This window comes from Stigmatopora nigra, chromosome 8 (assembly GCF_051989575.1).
Source record: "Stigmatopora nigra isolate UIUO_SnigA chromosome 8, RoL_Snig_1.1, whole genome shotgun sequence".
NCBI lineage: Eukaryota > Metazoa > Chordata > Actinopteri > Syngnathiformes > Syngnathidae > Stigmatopora > Stigmatopora nigra.
In genome coordinates this window covers 1,166,460-1,188,730 of record NC_135515.1, presented here as the reverse complement: position 1 = coordinate 1,188,730, position 22,271 = coordinate 1,166,460, and the positions used below count along the sequence as shown (strand labels likewise).

The 22,271-nt window shown below is 36.3% G+C and overlaps 1 protein-coding gene across 4 annotated transcripts in view; it reads left to right on the top strand.

Annotated features, from left to right (window-relative positions):
- Nucleotides 1-22,271, top strand: part of grik4 (glutamate receptor, ionotropic, kainate 4) — a 163,496-nt gene that overhangs the window by 90,748 nt on the left and 50,477 nt on the right. For 3 of the 4 annotated variants that reach the window (XM_077722800.1, XM_077722801.1, XM_077722802.1), the window contains 4 exons: nucleotides 3,428-3,592; nucleotides 5,656-5,753; nucleotides 13,804-13,969; nucleotides 19,643-19,821. In XM_077722800.1, the coding sequence (XP_077578926.1) occupies nucleotides 3,428-3,592; nucleotides 5,656-5,753; nucleotides 13,804-13,969; nucleotides 19,643-19,821 (608 nt within the window). Of the gene's footprint in view, nucleotides 1-3,427; nucleotides 3,593-5,655; nucleotides 5,754-13,154; nucleotides 13,279-13,803; nucleotides 13,970-19,642; nucleotides 19,822-22,271 lie in introns of those variants that run through there. The other variant, XM_077722803.1, reaches the window with a different exon arrangement.

The following is a 22,271-nucleotide window of genomic DNA, read 5'->3' as shown; positions in this document are numbered from 1 at the left end:
CTGACGTGAATGGCAGCCATGACACTTGTTCGTGTACTTAACTCATCCATCAAAGTCAACTTGGATAGGCTTTAACCTGGTCTGTGCCAGATGGCTTGCACATTTTGGTTTTACATTGAAAATACTGGGTGGGATTGAGTATTTTGTAGTTTATTTATCAGTTATTTTATTCAGGCTTTGCCTCGGACAGCTATATTCTAAGGATGAGGCAATTCTTGTTATATTTTTAGTCCATTCCAGCAATTGAAATGCCAATAAGACTCTCATCTTTGAGCATTCTTCTTCACATTAACACAAGTTAACACGTCAGCCCATTTGCACGCAATCTTTAAGTCCGTATACTCCATAATTACATTACGTGGCGACAAGAAGCAAATTTTTTTTGCTGCCTCGTCTTGTGAGAACAAGGCTTTCTAATTATGTAAGACATCCAGCACACGTCCGCCAGTGTGGTGCATGAGCTTGATTAAAAAGAGTGGAAGCTTTTATTTAATTTTCTGTGCCGTTACACAAAAAGAACGGCTGGATGTGGAGTGGGGGGCGGGGGTAATGTGTTAGCTAGGTGGGTAACTTGTTCTTTTCTTGTATTCCAAGTCATTAAACTTGGAGGACAAGAAATATTATTCAGTAGTATGACATCCCCCAGTTTTACATGTTGATTTTTTTTGGTTGCTATGATGCTTCCAACAGCGTTTAAGCCATCAAATAGTTGCTTGGGCTCTACCACCCACCTCTAATGTTGACTTAGAACAGCATTACATAAAAATGAAAGCTCTTTTCTGGTGCACTGCGGCTTCATACGGTTAAAAGTATTTTTTATTTTGCTCTAGTTTGCTTGCTTTATTTTCTAATTTAAAAAAAATCACTATATTAAAGTACTTTTAAGTTTTGTCTGTCAAAAGGCGACAAAAAAGAACAACAAGCGAACAAAAATATGTTTATAGGCCCAATTTATTTTGGTTTTCGTTGGAAATGGGTGCAAAAAAATATTTGATTTTTAGAATCTTATCAATTCTGGGGAATTCTATTAATTTCCTTTTATGGTTTGTTGATTTTGCTTCATTTTTGTTTACCAAAAGGTGACGAAATAAAAAGCTACCAAAAATATTCATAGAGGCCCAATTTATCTTGGTTTTCGTTGAAAACGGTTGCAAATTACTTGATTTCAGAATTTAATCAACTTTGGGGAATTCAGTCAATTTCTTTTCATTTTTTGTTGAATTAACTTCATTTTTGTACATCAAAAGGCGACAAAAAACAACAACAAGCAACCAAAAATATGTTTAGAGGCCCAATTTATCTTGGTTTTCGTTGAAAACGGGTGCAAATGACTCCATTTTTAGAAATCCGTCAATTTTGGCAAATTCTCTTAATTTCCTTTTATAGTTTATTGATTTTACTTCATTTTGTTGTGCTCTATTTGCAATCTACTCTAGCTGATGCAGTTTTTGGCAACCCACCACCACACCTGTTGCGAAAGCACCAACCATCTCAAGTCTAACATTTCCAAACATTACCCTTGCGAAAACAATCCCTTCATTTAAATAAAAAGACATAAAATACCAATGCAGTAATTGCACTACACCGTGTATTAAAAAGCTCCCACCATACCTGACTAAACATTTATCGTCAATTTAAAAAAAAAAAGTGGATTTCCTTAATAGTTTGGCTCCATTCAATACTCAAAGGGTATTTTGTCGCAAACCAGTCAGGCGTACATGTTTACAAAAGAAAATGCATCTGTTCCAGGCACTAATAGACCTCCTCAGATCACATTTTGTGGCTTGCCGTTCTCAGAGGAATCCTTTTTTTGAATGTTTTTGCCGTCACAGACGTTTTCGCATGGTCCGCCGCCTGAGCGCACCTTCCAGCGACTCATTGATTGCCAGATCAAGGCGCCGCTCATGTTTTTTTCCCCAGTGAAATCAGTCTTCCTTGTTTGCTAAATGTCACATATTGACAAGCTTTAAATGCCAGATGACATTAGATTCTTCTTTCATGGGTTACATGTATTCAAATGCTTGCCATGTGCCATACTAAGACTCAACTAAGCCCGTTGGGGGGGTGTTTTAACACATTTTGTTCTTGTGAAAGAAATTTAGCACTAATGAGACATGAAATATAAGAGTGAGAACAAAATAGGGGAATGTCAAGATCCATGGCTTCAATTATTTTTATCAAGGGTCTTATAAAGGGCGAGTGGGTAAAAATAGAACAAATAAATCGCTAAAATTAGAATAGCCTTAAGGTTGTGTTTAATATTACGATATACACATGCGAGAATTTGGATTTTTTTGAGATTCTGGGTTTTTTGGGGGGAGTTTTTAGAGAAAAATTAGTGTGTTAGATCAGAGGTAGGGAACTTATGGGTCGGGAGCCACATGTGGCTCTCTCCAAGGGTGCATATGGGTCGGGAGCCACATGCGGCTGTTTCCAATGTTGCATATGGCTCGGGAGCCACATGTGGCTCTTTCTAAGGGTGCATATGGCTCTCCACTAACCTGTGAAGTAAAATATGGAAACTGTGACACTACTTCTACCACCTCTTCAATCATAATTTGTTTTTTGTATTACTTTTCTGAGTGTATGATATCCCTGATACTGATTTATTAGCATAAGATTGTTGACAAAAGAATTTAGAGACTTTTGTACTTTAAAAAGTGGTGATATCACACAAAAAAATTCACTTTTTCAGGTATTTTTACTATTTAAATCTGAGAATGGCTCTCAAGAAATAACATTAGATGTAAATACTTTCATCTAAAACGTCATATACAGGACATATAATTTAAAATTAGTACTGTAAATGAACTATGTGGCATGGATTGTTCAGGTTTTGATGCAAACGGGTGGAAATATTGTCTAAAAATTCAACATCTAAGTGGCTAGAGAGAATTGGTTTAGTTTTTCTGCCTAAATCAATGAAAAATTAGAGGAAACATTAAAGAAGACCCATCTTCTGGGAAAAAAATGGTTAAAAATATGTATAAATATACTCTCGGCCTAAGTGAGGCAAAAATATTGGTGCTAGAAGAAGTAATTGGAGCATTAGTCGCTGGTATCGAAATGTCTAAGGTCGAAGATATTGTAATCGGAGGTTTGGCTTTATTCCACATGAAAAGATGATATCAGGGAAACTTGCAATTGCAACTCTTACAAGGCTTTCACAGATAACATATTACCTTTTTTTTGTTTATTGTACAATGTAATGGTTTGCATCCTATTTTCGATAGCAGACTTTTTCTTTTCTTAACTCCATTAAGGTCATTGTAGATACAAAAGATTCTACAGTACTATTTGTATACTTGTGTAATGACGATAAAAGCATTGAATTCAATGCAAAGTGGAAAGATCGTAGTTTTTGCTATGTGGACACTTGTTATTTTTGTTTAAAAATGTGGTTTTTGTGTTGTTTTTCTTTGTGTAGCCGCCATTCTTGATGACCCTATGGAGTGCAGTAGAGGAGAACGTCTGGCCATCACGTTGGCCAAAGAAAACATCAACAGGAATAGCAATCGTTCCGTTAGCGGAAAGCTCGAGGTGGACATCTTTGAGCTTCTTCGAGATAGTGAATACGAAATGGGAGAAACAAGTGAGTCATATTTTTTTCTGTGGCCAAACTTTGGAGTGGTTGAGTAGTAAAAATTTAATAAAAAAAACAATACAATTCGACAAAACCATGACCATTAAAAAGTTCTTCCAATTAGAAAGCTAAAAAATACACTGGACAACATAATAAGGTGAAAAATACTATTAAAAAAACTGCATATTCCCAATGTTTAACAATGCTATCACTCAGTTAATTATACAATTCAAGTACATATTTTTGTTTAAAAAAATGTCAAATATAAATGTACTAAAACTGGCATATTTTTCTTACTTTCAATTGCTCTTAGAATCTAATGTTTTTAAAACATGGCGGCAAATAGAAATGAATTATTCTTCAATACTGATTGTGTCCATACAATTATTAATCATGCTGACTTGTTTTTATGGTAAAAAAATGACTTAGAATGAAGAACAAAAATAATACATAGTCTATAGTCTTGACTTATGAACTTATAAATGATTTAAATTGATATCAATTTAACGCAAAGTCCTTCAAAACAATCAAACGCTTGACGGATAAAAATGTTTTTCATTACCACGCTCAATAGAAATTGACGACCAATCTTAATCAGATGATTTAACACGTAATGACAATAGTCAATCAAAATCGACGAGGCAACACATGAAAACATACTACTCGGACAAATATCGCCTACAAAAACAGCAAATATTATAATCTGGCAACCCTACATACCCATTGAGCTATAATACATTTTCAGCTAAAAATGCTTATGTGCACTGTAGTGTATTGCAATATTATAACATGTCATTTTCTCAATAGCGACATCATTGTATCTCTGTCCATTCTCTCAAACCCACTAAACATTTTGAAATAGCTGCCATCGATCAGTTAAAAATCAATATCAATCTAAGAAAATGAACTTTACTGAACTCAATGCTTGTCTTGGAAAAAGCGGCTTTAAGTCCATAAGAGTGGAATTTCTATCACGGTGGCATCATTCACCCTCATAATCTGCTGAAACTACAAAAAATGACATATAAATATGTGTAGGAACACGTACAGTGAAGACCTCACGGGTGACTGAGAGATTACTTATTAATCATCCGATTCGCTGCCTTCGGATACATACCGCCAAGACTTGAAATATGTCTTTTTTTTTGCGTATTTTACACACGGAACTGTTTAATTTTGTTCGGAATATCATTCGTATGACACACATAAAAACCCACACACACATACACATGTGCTGTTACTTACGTAGTTCTTGTACTTGGCGGTTTCGCGCCATTGAACACCGAAAGTTTAATTGGAAGACGGGGATTATAAATCCACAGGAAATGTCGGTTTTGTCCTATGGGAGATTAAAGTAATGTGCTATGTGTATTTTAGTGAGTTAAATTCAAGAAATGGATTTGTCATTTTCAAAAGTTTAAAGAAAGATAACGTATTTGGAAAGGAAATTTAATTAAATGGTTATCGCCTCCATTTTATCATTCACTTTAACGTCAACTATATATACTAGATATAATATGTAGGTTTTTTTATATAAATGGATTAAAAGAACTGGATTAAAAGTCCTGAATATTCAGTTTTTTTATAGATTTAAAACAAAGTTTATTTTAGCTTTTTTAAATATATTTTTAGATTTTACAAAATGATTTTTGAACTAAAAATATAAAAAAATGATTAAAAAATGACAATTATTGATTTAAAAGGGGGAAATCAGGAAATTTAATATAAATCTATACTCTTCATTTGAATTTAATCCTAAAACAGAAAGTCAGCACTCATGATTTACTTTCCCGGGCCACAAAAAATGATCCGGCGGGCCAAATTTGGCCCCCGACCCGCCACTTTGACACATGTGCATTATTCCCTCATTTTTTTCATATGGATGTTAATATTTATTATGAAAAATTGGAATGTTGATACTTGACTAACGTTCCCATACATTGCAAACAACAGTTTTACAGTTGTAGTCATTTTTAAGTTCAGTTTGTTTTGCGTCACTCCTTTTAAAGCCTTAAAAAAAAAATGTAAGAACATTTTTTGGCAAATATTAATACTTTTCCTTCTTTTTCTAGTGTGCCAAATAATGTCTAAAGGCGTGGTAGCAGTCCTCGGACCTTCTGCCAGTCCAGCCTCCAACTCCATCATCAGTAACATCTGCGGCGAAAAAGAGGTCAGTTCATTCCAGATGAGTGGTTAGCAATTGGTTGGCTGTCAATTCAGGGTATCCTCTGCCTGGTGCTTGAAGTTAACTGGGATAGACTCCAGCACCCCTTGCAACCCTTTGTGATTGCCAAAATTAAAGATAGTTGTATTTGCAGTCTGTAGAAAATTATTGGAAATAGATGGTATGCCTGCTAGTGGACATAATGATGTTAGAAGAAAATGCATGTCCCGTGAAATTGGCTATTTTTATCAATTTAGGTCCAGTTGTATGTCCATCCGATTTAACATATCACTTGTACGTAATCTCAAAAGCCCGCGGGAGGGTTTCCTCTTGTGTGCAACGAAACAAGGATCGAGTAGTACTTGAAAAAGACCCTCATTTATTTCTACATTTATTTTTTGTTACTTAAAATCATGATGCAAGTCCGATTATTGAGAGAAATCACATCATTCTTGACATTGAACATCCTTTAAAGCCCATAAACGTGTCCAATGTCAAAGCCTAAAACCTAAAACCACCTATAAAATAGCCAATTAATAATATAAAATTGAAATAATCGGCATTTTACAGTCTGTGTGTAAACTTGACATACACAATATGCAAAAAAAATACACTTCTACTCAGATATTATCAATATTCAACCAGTGTAATGAATGGTAAAACCACAATGGCGATTATACTTCAATAGCGACTAAAAAGTGCAACAATTTGTAAACTGCAGCAAATCGGGCTCATCCAACAGCATGTGTGCTGGTGGGGGGGGGGGGGGGGGGGTTGATTTAGCAATCAGCCTTTGGGAAATAAACCTTTATTGAATATTTGATAGTCTGCAGCAGGCTGAAAAAGCTCAGGAGGAGATGAAGAAGATTGGCCCACGGCCTAATGTTGCATCTCCAATCAGATAGGTAGGACCCCCATCCTATAACCTGCTACCCCCCCCCTTTAAAAAGACCCCCGAGCAAAGCGGAACAGAGTCCAGAGAGGAAAAAAAAAACGTGCATGGCAGCACATTTTATAACAAGTAGCAGTTGATCAGAAATTGAAAAGTAGACCCATTTTTTAAATGCTCAAAAATGGCGGATTTTTAGATATTTCCATATTATTGTAATAACGCCAACAATGGAATATGGAGTAATATTGTGCAATAGATAATGCTCCAACCACATTTTGGCAAATGCAACAACTTGTAAGAGAAGTCTGTTGCAATAAGTCTATGGCAAATGGTGTCAAAGTGGCGGCTCGGGGGCCAAATCTGGCCCGCTGCATCATTTTATGCGGCCCGGGAAAGTAAATCATGTCAACTTTCTGTTTTAGGATCAAATTAAAATGAAGAGTATAGATGTATATTAAATTTACTGATTTTTTCCCTTTTAAATCAATAATTTTATTTTTTTAATCCATTTTTTGTGTTTTTAGTTCAAAAATCTTTAGTAAAATCTAAAAATATATTTAAAAAAAGCTAAAATAAACTTTGTTTTAGATCTATAAAAACTGGAATATTCAGGGCTTTAAATCCAGTTCTTTTAATCCATTTATTAATAAAAAATCTAAATATTATATCTAAAATGGTTCAGCCCACGTGAAATCAAGTTGACAAATGTTTTAATGTAAGTGACTTGTTTTTTTATTCAACCTACTTCCCTCTTGTACCATGAAATAGATATCATATCATCCCTGTGTCTAAATGGAGAGTATATGTTTTTTCTCAGTGACTCAAATGTGTCAGAAAGTCATGAATATTAATACCAAGTCTGATATTCTGTAGTTGCTCGGGGCTTGCAAAGCCATCTGCTAGTAGAACAACACACACAGATTACCACACCACTACATGGTGGATAGTGGATGGTGGGCGGGGTTTATGGGCTCTCAGGTAGAATTTCTTGAGGTGAGTTTGGGGTCAGATGGCCATCATTTGGAATTGTGGGTCAGTAGTGGACCAATAGGGATAAGTGGTTAGTTTGTCGGGCTTGCAGTTATAAGGTCATGGGTTCGATTCCAGGTCTGTACTTCTGAGGAATTCTTTTTTTTTAGTTTCCACTAAAAATTCATGGTAACCTGGTTGAAAACTTTGAATAAGTAATTTGAAATACATAAACTGTATTTTAGTGCAGGATGACGCGGTGAATGAGTGGTTGGTGCGTCTGGCTCGCAGTTTTTGGTTAATGGGTTCGAACCCAGGTTTGTCCTCCTGAATGGAGTTTGATTTTTTTTTTTTTTTGGTTACTCCGGGCACTCCAGTTTCCTCCTACATTCTAAGAAAAAAAATCCATGTTAGCCATGTTGAACCCTCTAAATTACCCCGAGCTGTGATTGGTCGAACTCTGTCTCCTCGCGATTTAGCATCGCTATCAAGTGCAATAATTTTATAAAAACATGTACATAGTAGTTTGAAATTAACTGTAAACTGTATTTTAGGCCGGGGTGGCCCGGTGATTAAGTGGTTAGTGCCTCTGCCTCGCAGTTTTAGGGTCCTGGGTTCGAAGCCATGTTGCTCCACCTATTTTCGGTTCTAAAATCCCTGAATTTTGCTTCATACGATGTTGAGAGCCAGCTTATGATGCCCCTTGTCCTTTGAAAAAGTGAATGATAGAGTCCTCTCCATTTGTGTTGCGTGTTTATGTTGCTGTCCAAACTGATTTTCACCTGCGAGCATTCTAGCCATTCAGCATCTTTTTGTCACTCCATAAGTTTGCAAGCCAAGCCTGCAAATCCTCTCTGGCCCCACCGAGCGTTTACGCTGCTGCAACTATGCTTAAATTAGAGCGTCTCCGTGCCAGACGTCGGTCGCACGGCAGCTGCTATCGTCCCGCCGCCAGCACGTCATATTCATCCCCCGCTGCTGTTGTTCTCCACGCCATTGCCAGCTTCCCAGTGTTTTTTATTTTCATTTTATTTTTTCATTTTCTGGCACGGGAATCTCCAAACCATTGAAATCGTGTACCTGTTCTTTCATGGCAAGTAAATTAGAGCAAAGGAAAATTAATTTTTGATCACCAGCTTTATTGAAATTGTATTTTCGGTCTATTGGAATTAAGTGGCGAATGATATAGCGGGCCAGATTTGGCCCCAGGGCCGCCCTTTTGACACCAGTGGCCTAGAGGATGTCCTTTTACATTATGAAAAACATATTATGAACAAGAGAATAACATAAGAACATAAATAAATGTCAATTCATGTTGTCTGCACTTACTAAAACACCGCGCCCCTAGCGGATAATACACGAACTACAATTTTTAAAAGAAAATTCATATTTTTTCATACAATGCAGCTTTCTTCCCCGGACCGTACCAAACCACCAGACGGGCCGGATTCGGCCCGCGGGCCGTATGTTTGACACCACTGCTAAAAAAATGCTAATTATCCCTAGCCATGCTTTTGTGGTAATTTTAGGCAAACAATCAATAAATAGTCAATAAAAATGAAAAAAAATCAGAATCATTTAGCCACAAATATTTCAAGGACATATCTCTTTATTAATTGATAAACAGAACTTTTAATGTAAATAAGCTCAATGCCAAATTTCGCTTATATTGTCGCACCCGGGTCGAATATATTTGACAACCCATTAAAAAAAAAAGCAGTTTAGCCCTTTTTTTTTTTGCACTCCGGGGGGTTAAAACTAACTAACAGATGTAAATTTCTGCATTCCTACTGCTACTCCATATGGCCCGCTCACCTACTTGCACTTTTTCCTCGTTGGCTTTTGCGCTTGGATTCACAGCAGACAGGTCGCGGATGGCTTGCACACTTGACTGCATTGCAGAAAAAAATGACTTCAGCTCAGTAGTTTCCGATCCCTGGCCAAATTCAAATGATTATGTCGACTTCTATTTGAATACCAGCAGAACTGTTGGGCTGAAAAGGCGTTATTAGCGCCAGTTGAACTGGAACAGCACTCTGTTGAGCAAAAAAAAAGGTCTTTGCCAAGGCTCAGCAATTCGAACTGACTGTCAGTCCTTTTTTTTGTGTGCAAATCCTGAAGGTTCAGCTTCACTTGCTGGATCTGGTTAGTCATTGATCCTTGTAAACTTTAACACCAAGGGACGTGGACTATAACCATAAATGGAAATATTTTGAAAGTCCAAATATTAACTTATGGTCCTCAGTGTATTGTTTTTGGTTTTGGTTTTATACTGGTACCAATACAATCCTTCTTGGCTCATAACTTATGTAAAAATGATCTGCATTATTCTCATAAGAGTCGCTAGGGGTGCTGGAGCCTATCCCAGCTCACGGAATCGGTGGCCAGCCAATCGTAGGGCAGGAGGAGATAAAAAAAAACAATCACACTCATAGCTATTTAGGCAATTTAGAGCACTGGTGTCAAAGTGGCGGTCCGGGGGCCATATTTGGCCCGCCGAATCATTTTGTGCGGCCCGAGAAAGTAAATCATGAGTGGTGAATACCTGTTTTAGGGTCAAATTATAATGAAGAGTATAGATGTATATTAATTTTCCTGATTTTCTCCCTTTTAAATCAATAATTGTCATTTTTAATCCATTTTTTCTCTGTTTTTAGTTCAAAAATCATCTTACAAAATCTAAAAATATATTTAAAAGCTAAAATAAACATGGCTTTAGATCTATAAAAAAACTGAATATTCAGGGCTTTCAATCCAGTTCTTTAAATCCATTTATTTAAAAAAAAAAATGGGGTTTTGGAAACTAGTGTCTTAGTAGTTTGGACTTGTAGACAGACGCCATTTTTCCTGGTTTTGCAGTTGAGATGAATCGACCTGTATGTGCGATTTAAACGAGCTGTTGGTAAGAGATAAGAAGGCTGCCAGACGTCTTTAACGTGGTTGACAACTTGGTGTTCTTCACGTGGCCCATTGATTTTCTGTCTTAAAAGCACCAGGGTCAAAAAACATTGCACGTTGCACATGCTCAAGTCATTCTAAACTTTCATTTCCACCTATTATTTCCTTAGTAGAAAAATGTGAATATATAGAGATATATTTTCATCTCATGAATGTGAATGAATCAAATCTTTTCTTCTCTCTAAGCTGGTTCAAATTCATTTAATGGAAAATCCTTGTATTCGCCATCAAAATGAAAAAGGAGGCTGTTTGAAAATTGATATTATAATTACTGTTAGGTAATCAATTGTAGTATTGCTGACATGAGGTGGGAATTTAATGGAGTAAATCACAAAGGAAATTATAGATAGTCTTAATGATAGGTTCATTAATAATTACCCTTCTGATATATTTATCAACCAGTGCAGGCAGACATCTTATTCAATTATTGACATTTACCGTATTTTCACGACTATAAGGCGCACCGCATTATAAGGCGCACCCTCAATGAATTACATTTTTTCCATAAATAAGGCGCACTGTATTATAAGGCGCACTGTCTATTTTGGAGAAAATGTAAGACTTTTAAGTGCGCCATATAGTGGTTAAAATACGGTAATTGCCATTGACTTCCAGGTATGAAGCACTCACTACTTCACAGTCACCTCTAGAGCCAGCCATTGTTGATGTTTTGGATTTTTTTGTATAAAATCTTGCAGTGGGGGAGGAGCTATTTATTTCAAATTACAACCACACATTATTCAGTTTATGGAAGACCATTCACCAGAGTTTCAGCTATTTCTGTCAATTTTTAGTCCATTTATGGCTTTCCCAAGATGTCCACCATTCCATTGCAAGCAAACCTGTACTCGTCTGACAAAGTTGTCAATCACTTTTACACACTCCTCTTTCAGGGTGGCTCTTATTTTTTCTGTGATGGCAGTTTTCAGTTCCTCAATTGTTTGAGACTTTTGTTAAAAAATGGACTTTTTATCGAATAAAATATGGGTTCGCATCTTTTTGGGTCACCCTGTAGTTTCAACTTAATTGAATTCGGCCCGCAGGCCATAGTTTGCCCATCGCTAGTGTAGCCTGAATGAAAAATGGGGGTCCGGGTGAGTAGCAGGTGTTGGGTGAGTCATCTAGCCGGCCATTAGCGTGAAGTCCAGTGGGGCTTGAAGGAGATATTGGAGGACATCCTTCCCCTGGAAGAGCAAGAGGCCACCAAGCCTCTTCATCACGGCAGATTGCCTGTCCCTGGTCTTCTCCGTGGCCATACGTCGCCTTCCTTTTTTGTCCCCATATTCCCTTGATTGGTTTTCAATCCTTGCCCATTGTTGTGTAATGGAGTCCCTGGGCGTCTGGATGGATGGATGGCGCCGCCGCCAGTACTGACAGCGTCCGATGGAACGCCAAAACCCGGGTAATGGGGAGCCCTAAGCCTGGATAATAGTCCAAAAAGGCGCAAGGGAATGTGGTGTCATACCGCTTGGGGAGTAGCTTCGATTTATTCCAAGTGGACTTGTCTGATTTTTTTTTTTTACTCGCTTTTGTTAAAGTGATGGGACTTTTTTTGTAGTGTTGATAGAGACAGTTTAGCAGCTTGGTTGTCGTACTTTGAAATGTGACCTGGTTGATAAAAAGGTCACGTTTGAATTAAAAGAGGGCCGGAGAAGGAATTAATTGGTGTAAGAATGAGGTTAATTGTGTGGAATCAACTGCTGAATAATTGTGTTTTGAAGCAATTAAGCAATTGCACTACTAGGAGGAAATGTGGTCTTGTTTTAGTTCAAGGGTGTCACACTCGGGTTAGTTAACGTCAACTTGTGTTTTATGTGGGCCGCGGACCATTTTAGATATGATATTTAGATTTTTTTTTAATGAATCGATTAAATTAACTGGATTAAAAGGCCTGAATATTCCGTTTTTTTATACAGAAGATATTTTTATATGTTTTTAGATATTATAGATAGATTTTTGGACTAAAAACACAAAAAAATGGATTAAAAATTGCAAATATTGATTTAAAAGGGGAAAAAATGGAAATTTGATATATATGTATATACACAAATGTATATATATGTATATATATGTAGATATTGTACATGGCCAAATATGTTTTGCATATATTTTTAGATTTTACAAAATGATTTTTGAACTAAAACACCAAAGAAATTGATTAAAAAATGGCAATTATTGATTTAAAAGGGGGGAAAATCAGGAAATTTAATATACATCTATATACTCTTTATTTGAATTTGATCCTAAAACAGAAAGTCGACATTATTTTTTTACTTTCTCGGACCGCACGAAATGATGCGTCGGGCCAGATTTGGCCCCCGGGCCGCCACTTTGACACCATTGCCTTCGTCATCCAGAAAGCACGTGTTTGCGTCCGTAGACCCGCAGGTTGTTTTTGACACGCTTAATATACATAATATCGCACACGCAGTTTCTCTCGGCTCTTTTTGCGTGTATTTTGACGATATTGCAACTTTTGTACACGATGAAGTCGAACATAAAAGGATGCCGGAATTGTCGTTTAACCTTCTTTGCTGGTGCGTATACAAACTTTTCTTCGAAACCGGGCGGTTTGAGTTCAAGAGTTTAGGATATTATTCTGCAAACAATCACCCCCGATTGTATCAAACTTTTGATGATCGGTTCCTCCTCAGGGTTATGTTTGGAATTGTGCAATCGTCAGCTCTGATCTGAGGCCAGTCGAAACAAAAGGTGAGGCTACGAGCCCTCACAAAACTGCCAGTTTGTGTCAAAAATATCATCTTAACTACTACTTGGCATCCCTGAACTCGCTGACGAATAGTATCGATGATGGGATTGTTACTCCTTCTTTAATATGGGTTGGAGAACTTTGTACATGGCCAAATTCAAGGAATTTTGAAGAACAGGGATGCTACTTTAATGTAGGCAACAGGTGTCAAAGTGGCGGCTCGGGGGCCAAATCTGGCCCGCCGCATCACTTTGTGCGGTCCGAGAAAGTCAATCATGAGTGCCGACTTTCTGGTTTAGGATCAAATTAAAATGAAGAGTATAGATGTATATGAAATTTTCTGATTTTCCCCCTTTTAAATCAATAATTGTCATTTTCTAATCATTTTTTTCCTGTTTTTAGTTCAAAAATCATTTTGTAAAATCTAAAAATATATATAGAAAAAGCTAAAGACTAAAGCTAAAGCTAAAAACATCAGATTTACGTTAAAGCACCTTTGGTTTTAACATATTTTTTTCCTTTTGTAGGTGCCCTATGTGAAAGTGGCTCCGGAAGACATCTTAAAAGTCCAATTCCCCCGATTCACTACTCTGGACATGAGGCCAACCAACATGGACGTCAGCCTGGCCGTGGCAAGCCTTCTTACCTTCTTCAACAGCACCGCCGCTTGCCTCATCTGCGCACAAGCTGACTGTGAGTACACAATGAACACACAGGTTGTACACACGGGGAGTATGTTCCGACACCATCCCTCCCTTCGCCTGCTGACAGACTACAAATAGTGTTTTGTGTGTTTTCCTGTAAGGAATGTTGACACGCTAAGTGGCGGCCCGGGGGCCAAATCTGGCCCGCTGCATCATTTTGTGTGGCCCGGAAAGTTAATTTTGAGTGCCGACTTTATGTTTTAGGATCAAATTAAAATGATGAGTATAGATGTATATTACATTTCCTGATTTTTCCCCTTTTTAAATCAATAATTGTAAATTTTTAATCCATTTTTTGGTGTTTTTAGTTCAAAAATCATTTTGTAAAATCTAAAGATATATTTAAAAAAAGCTAAAATAAACATTGTTTTAGATCTATAAAAAACTGAATATTCAAGGCTTTAATACAGTTATTTTATTCCATTTATAAAAAAAATCTAAATATTGCAAATATATAGTATAGATGTGTTAAATTTTCTGATTTTACCCCTTTTAAATCAATAATTGTACTTTTTAAAATCCATTTTCTATGTTTTTAGTTCAAAAATCATTTAGTAAAATCAAAAAATATATTAAAAAAAATGAAAAATCTATTAAAAAATTGAATATTCAGGGTTTTTAATCCAGTTCTTTTAATCCATTTATAAAAAAAAAAATCTAAATATATCTAAAATGGTCCGGCCCTCATGAACGATGAAAATGAGTTGATGCAGAGTAACGGCATCCCATAAGCAGATCTTACTCTTTATCAAAATCTCCCCGTCTGACACAAAGTCTGAAGCAACCGTAGCAACACAACTCTCTGCCAAAAAGCCAAAAATAAACAGTGTTGCACTCCATAATCATGAAATCGAAATCAAATATAACCTGTCAAACGCGTATTCCCAAAACATCACCTGATAGAGATCACGACTTAACAGATGAACCCAAAGAAAACACAAAGAAAAAAAGTACAAAAATACACATTTTGGCAGTCACGCCGTGCATTGATCTCACCGACGTCTCGTCAAAGACGCCCAGTTACATTCCACAGATACTAAAGTCAATGACCTCAAAAAAAAAAAAAAAAAGCATCGCCATCCCCTTGGGGGCAAATTTATTTCCGTAAATAGAAAGGAAGATTAAATCAAGGCTTGTTGCCACCCTCTTGTAGTCCAGTGAGTAGTAATTACAAGTCCCAGACAAAGACACCATGACCTCAAGTGGTGCTTTTTGACCTTTTTGTCTTTTGTTTCATAGTCGCTGTTAAGATTGGAAATAACTTTTCACCGCATCAAAAAGCGCGTTTGTGAACTTCTGAGCTGCCCAATTTAATTTAATAAGTCAATGTAGATGGTTACAACCTTTACCTTGTAGTTTAAGGTATAAAACATGTAAGTACAAATGTCAAAGTGGTGGCCCGCGGGCCAAATCTGGCCCGCTGCATCATTTTGTGTGGCCCGAGTAAGTTTTTATTTTAGGATTAAATTCAAATGATGATTATAGATGTATATTATATTTCCTGATTTTGCCCTTTTTAATTTTTTACAAAAGCTAATGATGTATACTCCAATTAAAGTCAGGAAAACAGTTTTAAACCAAAAAAAAAATTGAAAATATTATCAGAAAAAATCAATTCATAGCCATAGTTGAAATTTTTTTGGTTGTTAGGCACATGTCCAAAGTTTGTTACATAAAAATTGTAATTTGGTGTCAATTTGGGAAATAATGGTTGCATTTATGAATCTTATTTAGATTTTTTTTAATGAATAATCTTGATTACATACAAAAATCAATACAATTGCATATTTTCCCGTAATCAAAGCTAGTCAAATACCTGATTTATACATTTCCATAAATCCTTCCCACAAGGCCAATGATCCAATGAAGGACAGTACGGGGAATATTGGAAAAAAAACTTTCAAAAACGCCGTGTGTGTCAGGCCAATTCACCTGATGGAAGTCAGTGATGAAATATGGTTCCCCTCTGTGGTTATTTTGGGTTAATGGAGCGGTGATTACGCTGGCACTTCAATATTTTGACATATCTCTTCGACTATACGTTTGAAAGTTCCCATTGGTGGCAAAGTCATAAAAGTAGGTCTTACCATAGCCTCTGGCTAAATGATGAGTCATCACAAAGGTAATGTATTATTCACCTGCACACACTGTGGATTTCAATCTAGGCTACTGTAACATTCATTACAAAAAAAGAAGAACCAATTTCTCAACTTTATACAGCTCCTTATTTTATTTATTTTTAACTACAAACATAGTCATAAACAAAAATTGAACTGTTTTCTTTAAGTTATCTGTAAAAAATATTCCAATTGTTTTTCTGAACCATAAAAAAAATACATAAATGCTTTCCCAGACCGTAAGGATAAATGTTAAACCTTTATATGGCGTATTTATTTGTCCAATTTTACAGTGCCGGAAGCTCTTTCCTGAACATTAAATAACATTTTCTCATGCATGTAACCATTTCTATGCCAGTGATGTTCTTCCCATGCGAGGCGATGCCAAACTACCGCAGGCAAATTAGGGTTCATTACTTTGTCATCAAACAGTTGACCCTTCGGTCCCAGGACAACATAAGCTAATAACTGCCAAAAATAACACTTGGCATTATTCATGTTGCCAAATAATAACCACCAAGTACATCCTAAGCGAAAGTGAGTCAGCCTCACAGTTCTAGGGTCCTAGGTTCGATCCCAGGTAGATCCTCCAGTGTTTGCCCCAGGCTTTTGTGGGTTTTCTCCGGGTGCTTTACTCCCACAACCAAAAACATGCATGATAGACTGGTTAACTTTACGGTTCTGGGGTCCTGGGTTCAAATCCAGGTTGGTCCACCTATGTGGAGTTTGCATGTTCTGCTGGAGCTTGCGTGGGTTTTCTCCGGGTACTCAGGTTTCCTCCCACATTCCAAAAACATGCATGCTATGAGTGTAATTGTTTGTTTGTCTCCTCTTGCCCTGCGATTGGCCGGACAACTAATCTGGGTGTTCCACCTCCTGATGCATGAAGTCAGATGGGATATGCTCCAGCACCCCCTGCGATCCTTCCGTTTCAGAAAATTGTGCGTCTAGAAAGAGCGGTGGTTCAAAAACGTTGATGGCGGATTGGTTTTTATCTCAAAATGGAGAATATGTGGAAAAAACTACCTTTTTTTGAAAGGATGGTTTATTAAGAAGCTTGACAAAGGAATGAACTTCCATGGCGTGTCACATGATTTGCACGCAGGCACGTCGGCGGCAGCTCGGCGTCATAAAGTCGACGTGAAATTGTACTTGATGTCCCTCGGAGGTTTGGATGCGAGGCGCCCAGACAAGGAGGGTGATTTAGTAGAAGCTATTTCAAGCTCATCAAAGATACTCTGTCTTGTACAACGGAGGGACTTGAATGGCACGTTGGAGGCAGTGGACGGGCGTGAGCGAGGACCCCAATGGCGGCCCTCCGCAAACCGCAAAACAAACATTTTCAATAATATACGGTCGTCTAGATAGGGATAGCCTCATTACTGACGTTGTTAGACACCATGCAGGGGAATTAATGTACTTTGGCAGCCTTGCCACCAAAAACATGATTTTTTGTTGTTGTTGTAACGTCCATTAAATCTGGGATAAAGAGTGACTGCTTTATGGTAGGAATGGTGTGGCGGTGACATTTCTGCTCGAGTGGAAAGGGAATTAATTACGGAAATTGCAAAGTGTTGTGATAGAAAAGAGAGAATTCATTTTGGATGATGAGAGGATTGGACTCGAGGGAACTGATTAAAGAATGCCTAATGGGGGAGTGTACATCGGCTATTGAGGTTTTCATTGTAATGACGCAGACGTGTGTTTGTGTTACTGTTAAACTAAACAAAGGATGAAAGATATGTGGGTCATGATACTTTTAAAAGATGTTTTCAGAACTACTTGAGGCATTTAAAGAGGTTGTGAATGTATTTTAAAGTTGAAGGGACTGATAAAAATCTGTCGGAATGCCGTGTAGATTCACTCGATTTGATGTGGGCCGGGCCATTTTAGATATAATATTTAGATTTTTAAAATTATTTATAAATGGATTAAAATCCCTGAATATTCAGTTTTTTTTATAGATTTTAAAGAATGTTTATTTGAGATTTTTTTAAATATACTTTTAGATTTTCCAAAATTATTTTTGAACTAAAAACACAGAAAAAATGGATTAAAAAATGATAATTATTGATTTAATAGGGGGAAATCAGGTAATGTAATATACATTTATACTCTTTATTTTAATTTGATCCTAAAACAGAAAGTCAACACTCATGATTTACTTTTCCGGGCCACAAAAAATGATGCAACGGGCCAAATTTGGCCCCCGGGCCACCACTTTGACACATGTTTGCATAGATGTTTTGCCTACTGTTTCAAGTAGTTATTTGAATTGAGTTGAAATTAATGCTTTTATTGTCATTATACAAGTACAATGAGATTTACAACTTGCACATATGACAACAACAAACATACAAATATATAATCAATAAAAAAATAACAACAAATTAATTATCAATGTGTAAGTCATACCTAAAATTTGGGCTTGATTTCACTTGTAAATTTGGATTAACTGTGAAATTACCCAATTTTAAAGAACAGACTAAAAGTCACCAATTGAAAATCTTGCTAAAGTACTAAAACAACAAAAGACAACTCTTGGGTTTTCCCATTTTTTATTTAATAACGGTGATATACAACATTACGACGCAACATTGTCTCTAATTTGTGGAGGTCTTTGCTCTCTAATAATCCCGCTGGAGTTTTCCTTCTTCTTCTATTGGAATTTGTCCAAATAACCTCTCAGGGTCTCTGCTAAATATATGGATGCCAAGTGACTCGCTTAACTGCTGCCAAGAGCCTTTTGATTAACTTGTCTATATTTTAATTAGTGCGAATCCCTCTCTTACCTCCTTCTTGGAGTCCAAATACTGAATTTCCATACCATTGCTTGGTCCCTCAAAGGCTTTTGTAGTATACGATACATTCGTCAAAAAGTATTTTTAAGCTATTAAGTTGTTTTTTTTGTTCTCCCGGGTACAATTGCTTTACGGATATACATTTTGTTGAATATACGATTTTAAAGAAGCAAGACTGGGTTAAAAGCCCTGAGTATTCAGTTTTTTATAGATTTAAAACAATGTTGAGCTTTTTTTTATATATGTTTTTAGATTTTACAAAATGATTTTTGAACCAAAAACAGAACAAAATGGATTAAAAATTACATCTATGGATTAAAAGAACTGGATTAAAATCCCTGAGTATTCCGTTTTTTATAGATCTAAAACAATGTTTATTTGAGAATTTTTTTATAGGTTTTTTTAGATTTTATAAAATTATTTTGGAACTAAAAACACAGAAAAAAATGATTAAAATTACATTTATGGATTAAAAGAACTGGATTAAAATCCCTGAATGTTCATTTTTTTATAGATCTAAAACAATGTTTATTTCAGCTTTTTTAAATATATTTTTAGATTTTACTAATTATTTTTTTAACTAAAAACACAGAAAAAAATGATTAAAAAATGACAATTATTGATTTAAAAGGGCAAAAATCAGGAAATGTAACATATATTTATACTCTATTTTAATTTAATCATTTTAACTCCAATTTGAGACGTTTTTTAAGTCACCACTTCTGTTTTTTGTGTGCATTTCAGGCTTATTGAACCTGGAGCAGCTCCTCAGGCAGTTCCTCATCTCCAAGGAAACGCTGTCGGTTCGTATGTTGGATGATAGTCAGGACCCGACCCCCCTCCTGAAGGAGATACGGGATGACAAGACCGGCACCATCATCGTGGACGCCAATGCCACTATGTCCCACATCATTCTGGAACGGGTGAGTCTTATCCACAAGATAGCAATATAGCACACACAAAAAACCCGAGGAATGAAAAATGCTGTGGGCAAAGATAAAAATTATAATTCGATATATAGAATTTTTAAAAATGTTTAACTTGGCGGAGCAAAAAATATGTTGATAGGGCTTCAATAATTTGATATATAGAATTTTAAAATTTGATTAATGGGGAAAATAGTTGTTAGGGCTTGAATATTTTCGATATTTAGAATTTTTAAATTTTATTAATGGGGAATAAAATAGTTGGTAGGGCTTCAATATTTTGATATTTAGAATTTTAAAATTTTGTTAATGGGGAATAATAGTTGGTAGGGCTTCAATAATTCGATATATACAATTTTTTAATGTAATTGTTGGTAGGGCTTCAATAATTCAATATTTATTTTTTTACTTGGGGGGAAAAAGTAGTTGGTAAAGGTTCAAATTTGATCTCTTGAGATATCTATTGTATTTCCCACAAGGTACAAAAAAGTGTAAAAAAAATGTAGAAAGAGCAAAATGTTGTTTTTTTGTTTAATGCCATAATCCATTTGCTGTCTGGAATCACCAGGAAGATAAATTGTTGTACTTTAGGCTGAGGGCACATCCTCACAACAAATACAGCATCATCAGTTTAAAGTCGTCGGAATAGTCAGAAATAAAAATTTGGTGCAGTGTTTTCAAGAAGAAGAATAAAAAATAAGTGCTTTTATATACAACGGAATGATGATGGGGAAACAAAATGTAATTCCATCTTTATTCCATCCATAATTTCATGTTTACTAGACAAACAATAAGTGCACTTTTAGGTACATCCATCTTGATACGCTGAAAATAGACATTGGAGCGTTGTTTATTATTTATTGTACTCCATCATTTTTTTCTTGACAGGTCTGCAATGGTGTACAACGTTTGGCGATTTAGCAAAAAGCTATAATTTGATTTAATATCAAATTTGAGCTGAATATATGTTAGTAAATTTTACTTTTACTGACTATTGTCATAGTACACAATTTGTTTTGTTAGTCCAGACTCAGAATATCTATGACAAATCATTTATTATGTCATTTTAAGGGAAAAAAATCAACAATTTTGCGACTTTTTACTTTAAAACATACAAAAAAAACGACCTATTTTATTAAGAAACTATATTTTATTTATACAAATTGTTGTTTTAAGAACACAATTCTTATGTTTTTCCAACCTAAAAAAATGTATGACATAGATATGATTTATTTCAAATTTTTTTAGGGCAAAAACCCAAACAGAACAATTTTGTGACCTATTTTTTTAGTTAAAAAAGCTGTACTTTATTAGTTATACAAATTGTTGTCTTAGGAACACACTTCTTATAGTAGTACAGCCTCAATTAAAAATATAACATACATTTATAATTCTTAATGAATTTTTTTTTACTTAATACTACCAAAAAATAGAAAACAACTATATTATATATACAAATTCTTGTCCTAATCACTCAATTTTTATCTCAATGAAGCCTCATCAATATATAACATCATTTTTCCCCAATTCTTAGAATACAAAAAAACAATTTCGCCACTTACAACCTCTCAAAAAAATCATGCAATTATGACATCCCAATTTCCTAAAGCTCATTGTGTCCCAAAACGAACATTTTTACCAGTCCATTATCAACATTTATTCTCCAACAGAACAACACGATCCTTCTTGTGCTTCCACTTCTCGAGCACATGCTTATAATTAACCTTTCGGTCTATTCCGAACACTTTGGACATTTAAAATGATGACACGTCAGCTGATTGAAGACGAATGTCCTCGAGAGCTTCGATTGCCGGAGCCGGAATGTGTGGCGTTGGCGGCATATGGCCGCCCCGCCTCCCCCCCCTGTAATTGATACACACCTCATTATTTCGCCAAGACAACGGATGGATGGCTAGATTGAAGGTGACGTCAAAATGGATGCATAATAGAGTCGGGAGGGGGCGGCGAAACATTTCATTCCGTTCCGGCTGGCTCTTTTCCACCTGTAGTCACTCGTCTCCTCAATCAAGCATTCCGGCCGCCATCAGCGGTCATCTGGTCGCCATAGCAACCCCGACACCCCCGGGCCAAAGAGCAGTGGGAGCTCTCTCCGTGGGATGTCGAGCTTCTCGCTGTCTTTGCAACCTTTTCGTTCGCCCGATTCGTCATGATTTTTTTCGAACCACCTTGGTAGACCTTCTCCCCGCGTTTCTGCCGCGGATAAGTAATACCCGTGTCGACAAAGTTGAATGGTTCGTGTCAATGTGAGTTTTGTCAAAGGCCGATAAATCCAACTGGCATTCATTTTGAAAACTGTTGACGCATGAGTATTATGTACATGTTTTAGAGTGTACCATCAGCCTACTGTGCATGTTTTTGGAATGTGGGAGGAAACTGGAGTACCCGGAGGAAACCCACATAGGCCCGGGGAGAACATGGAAACTCCA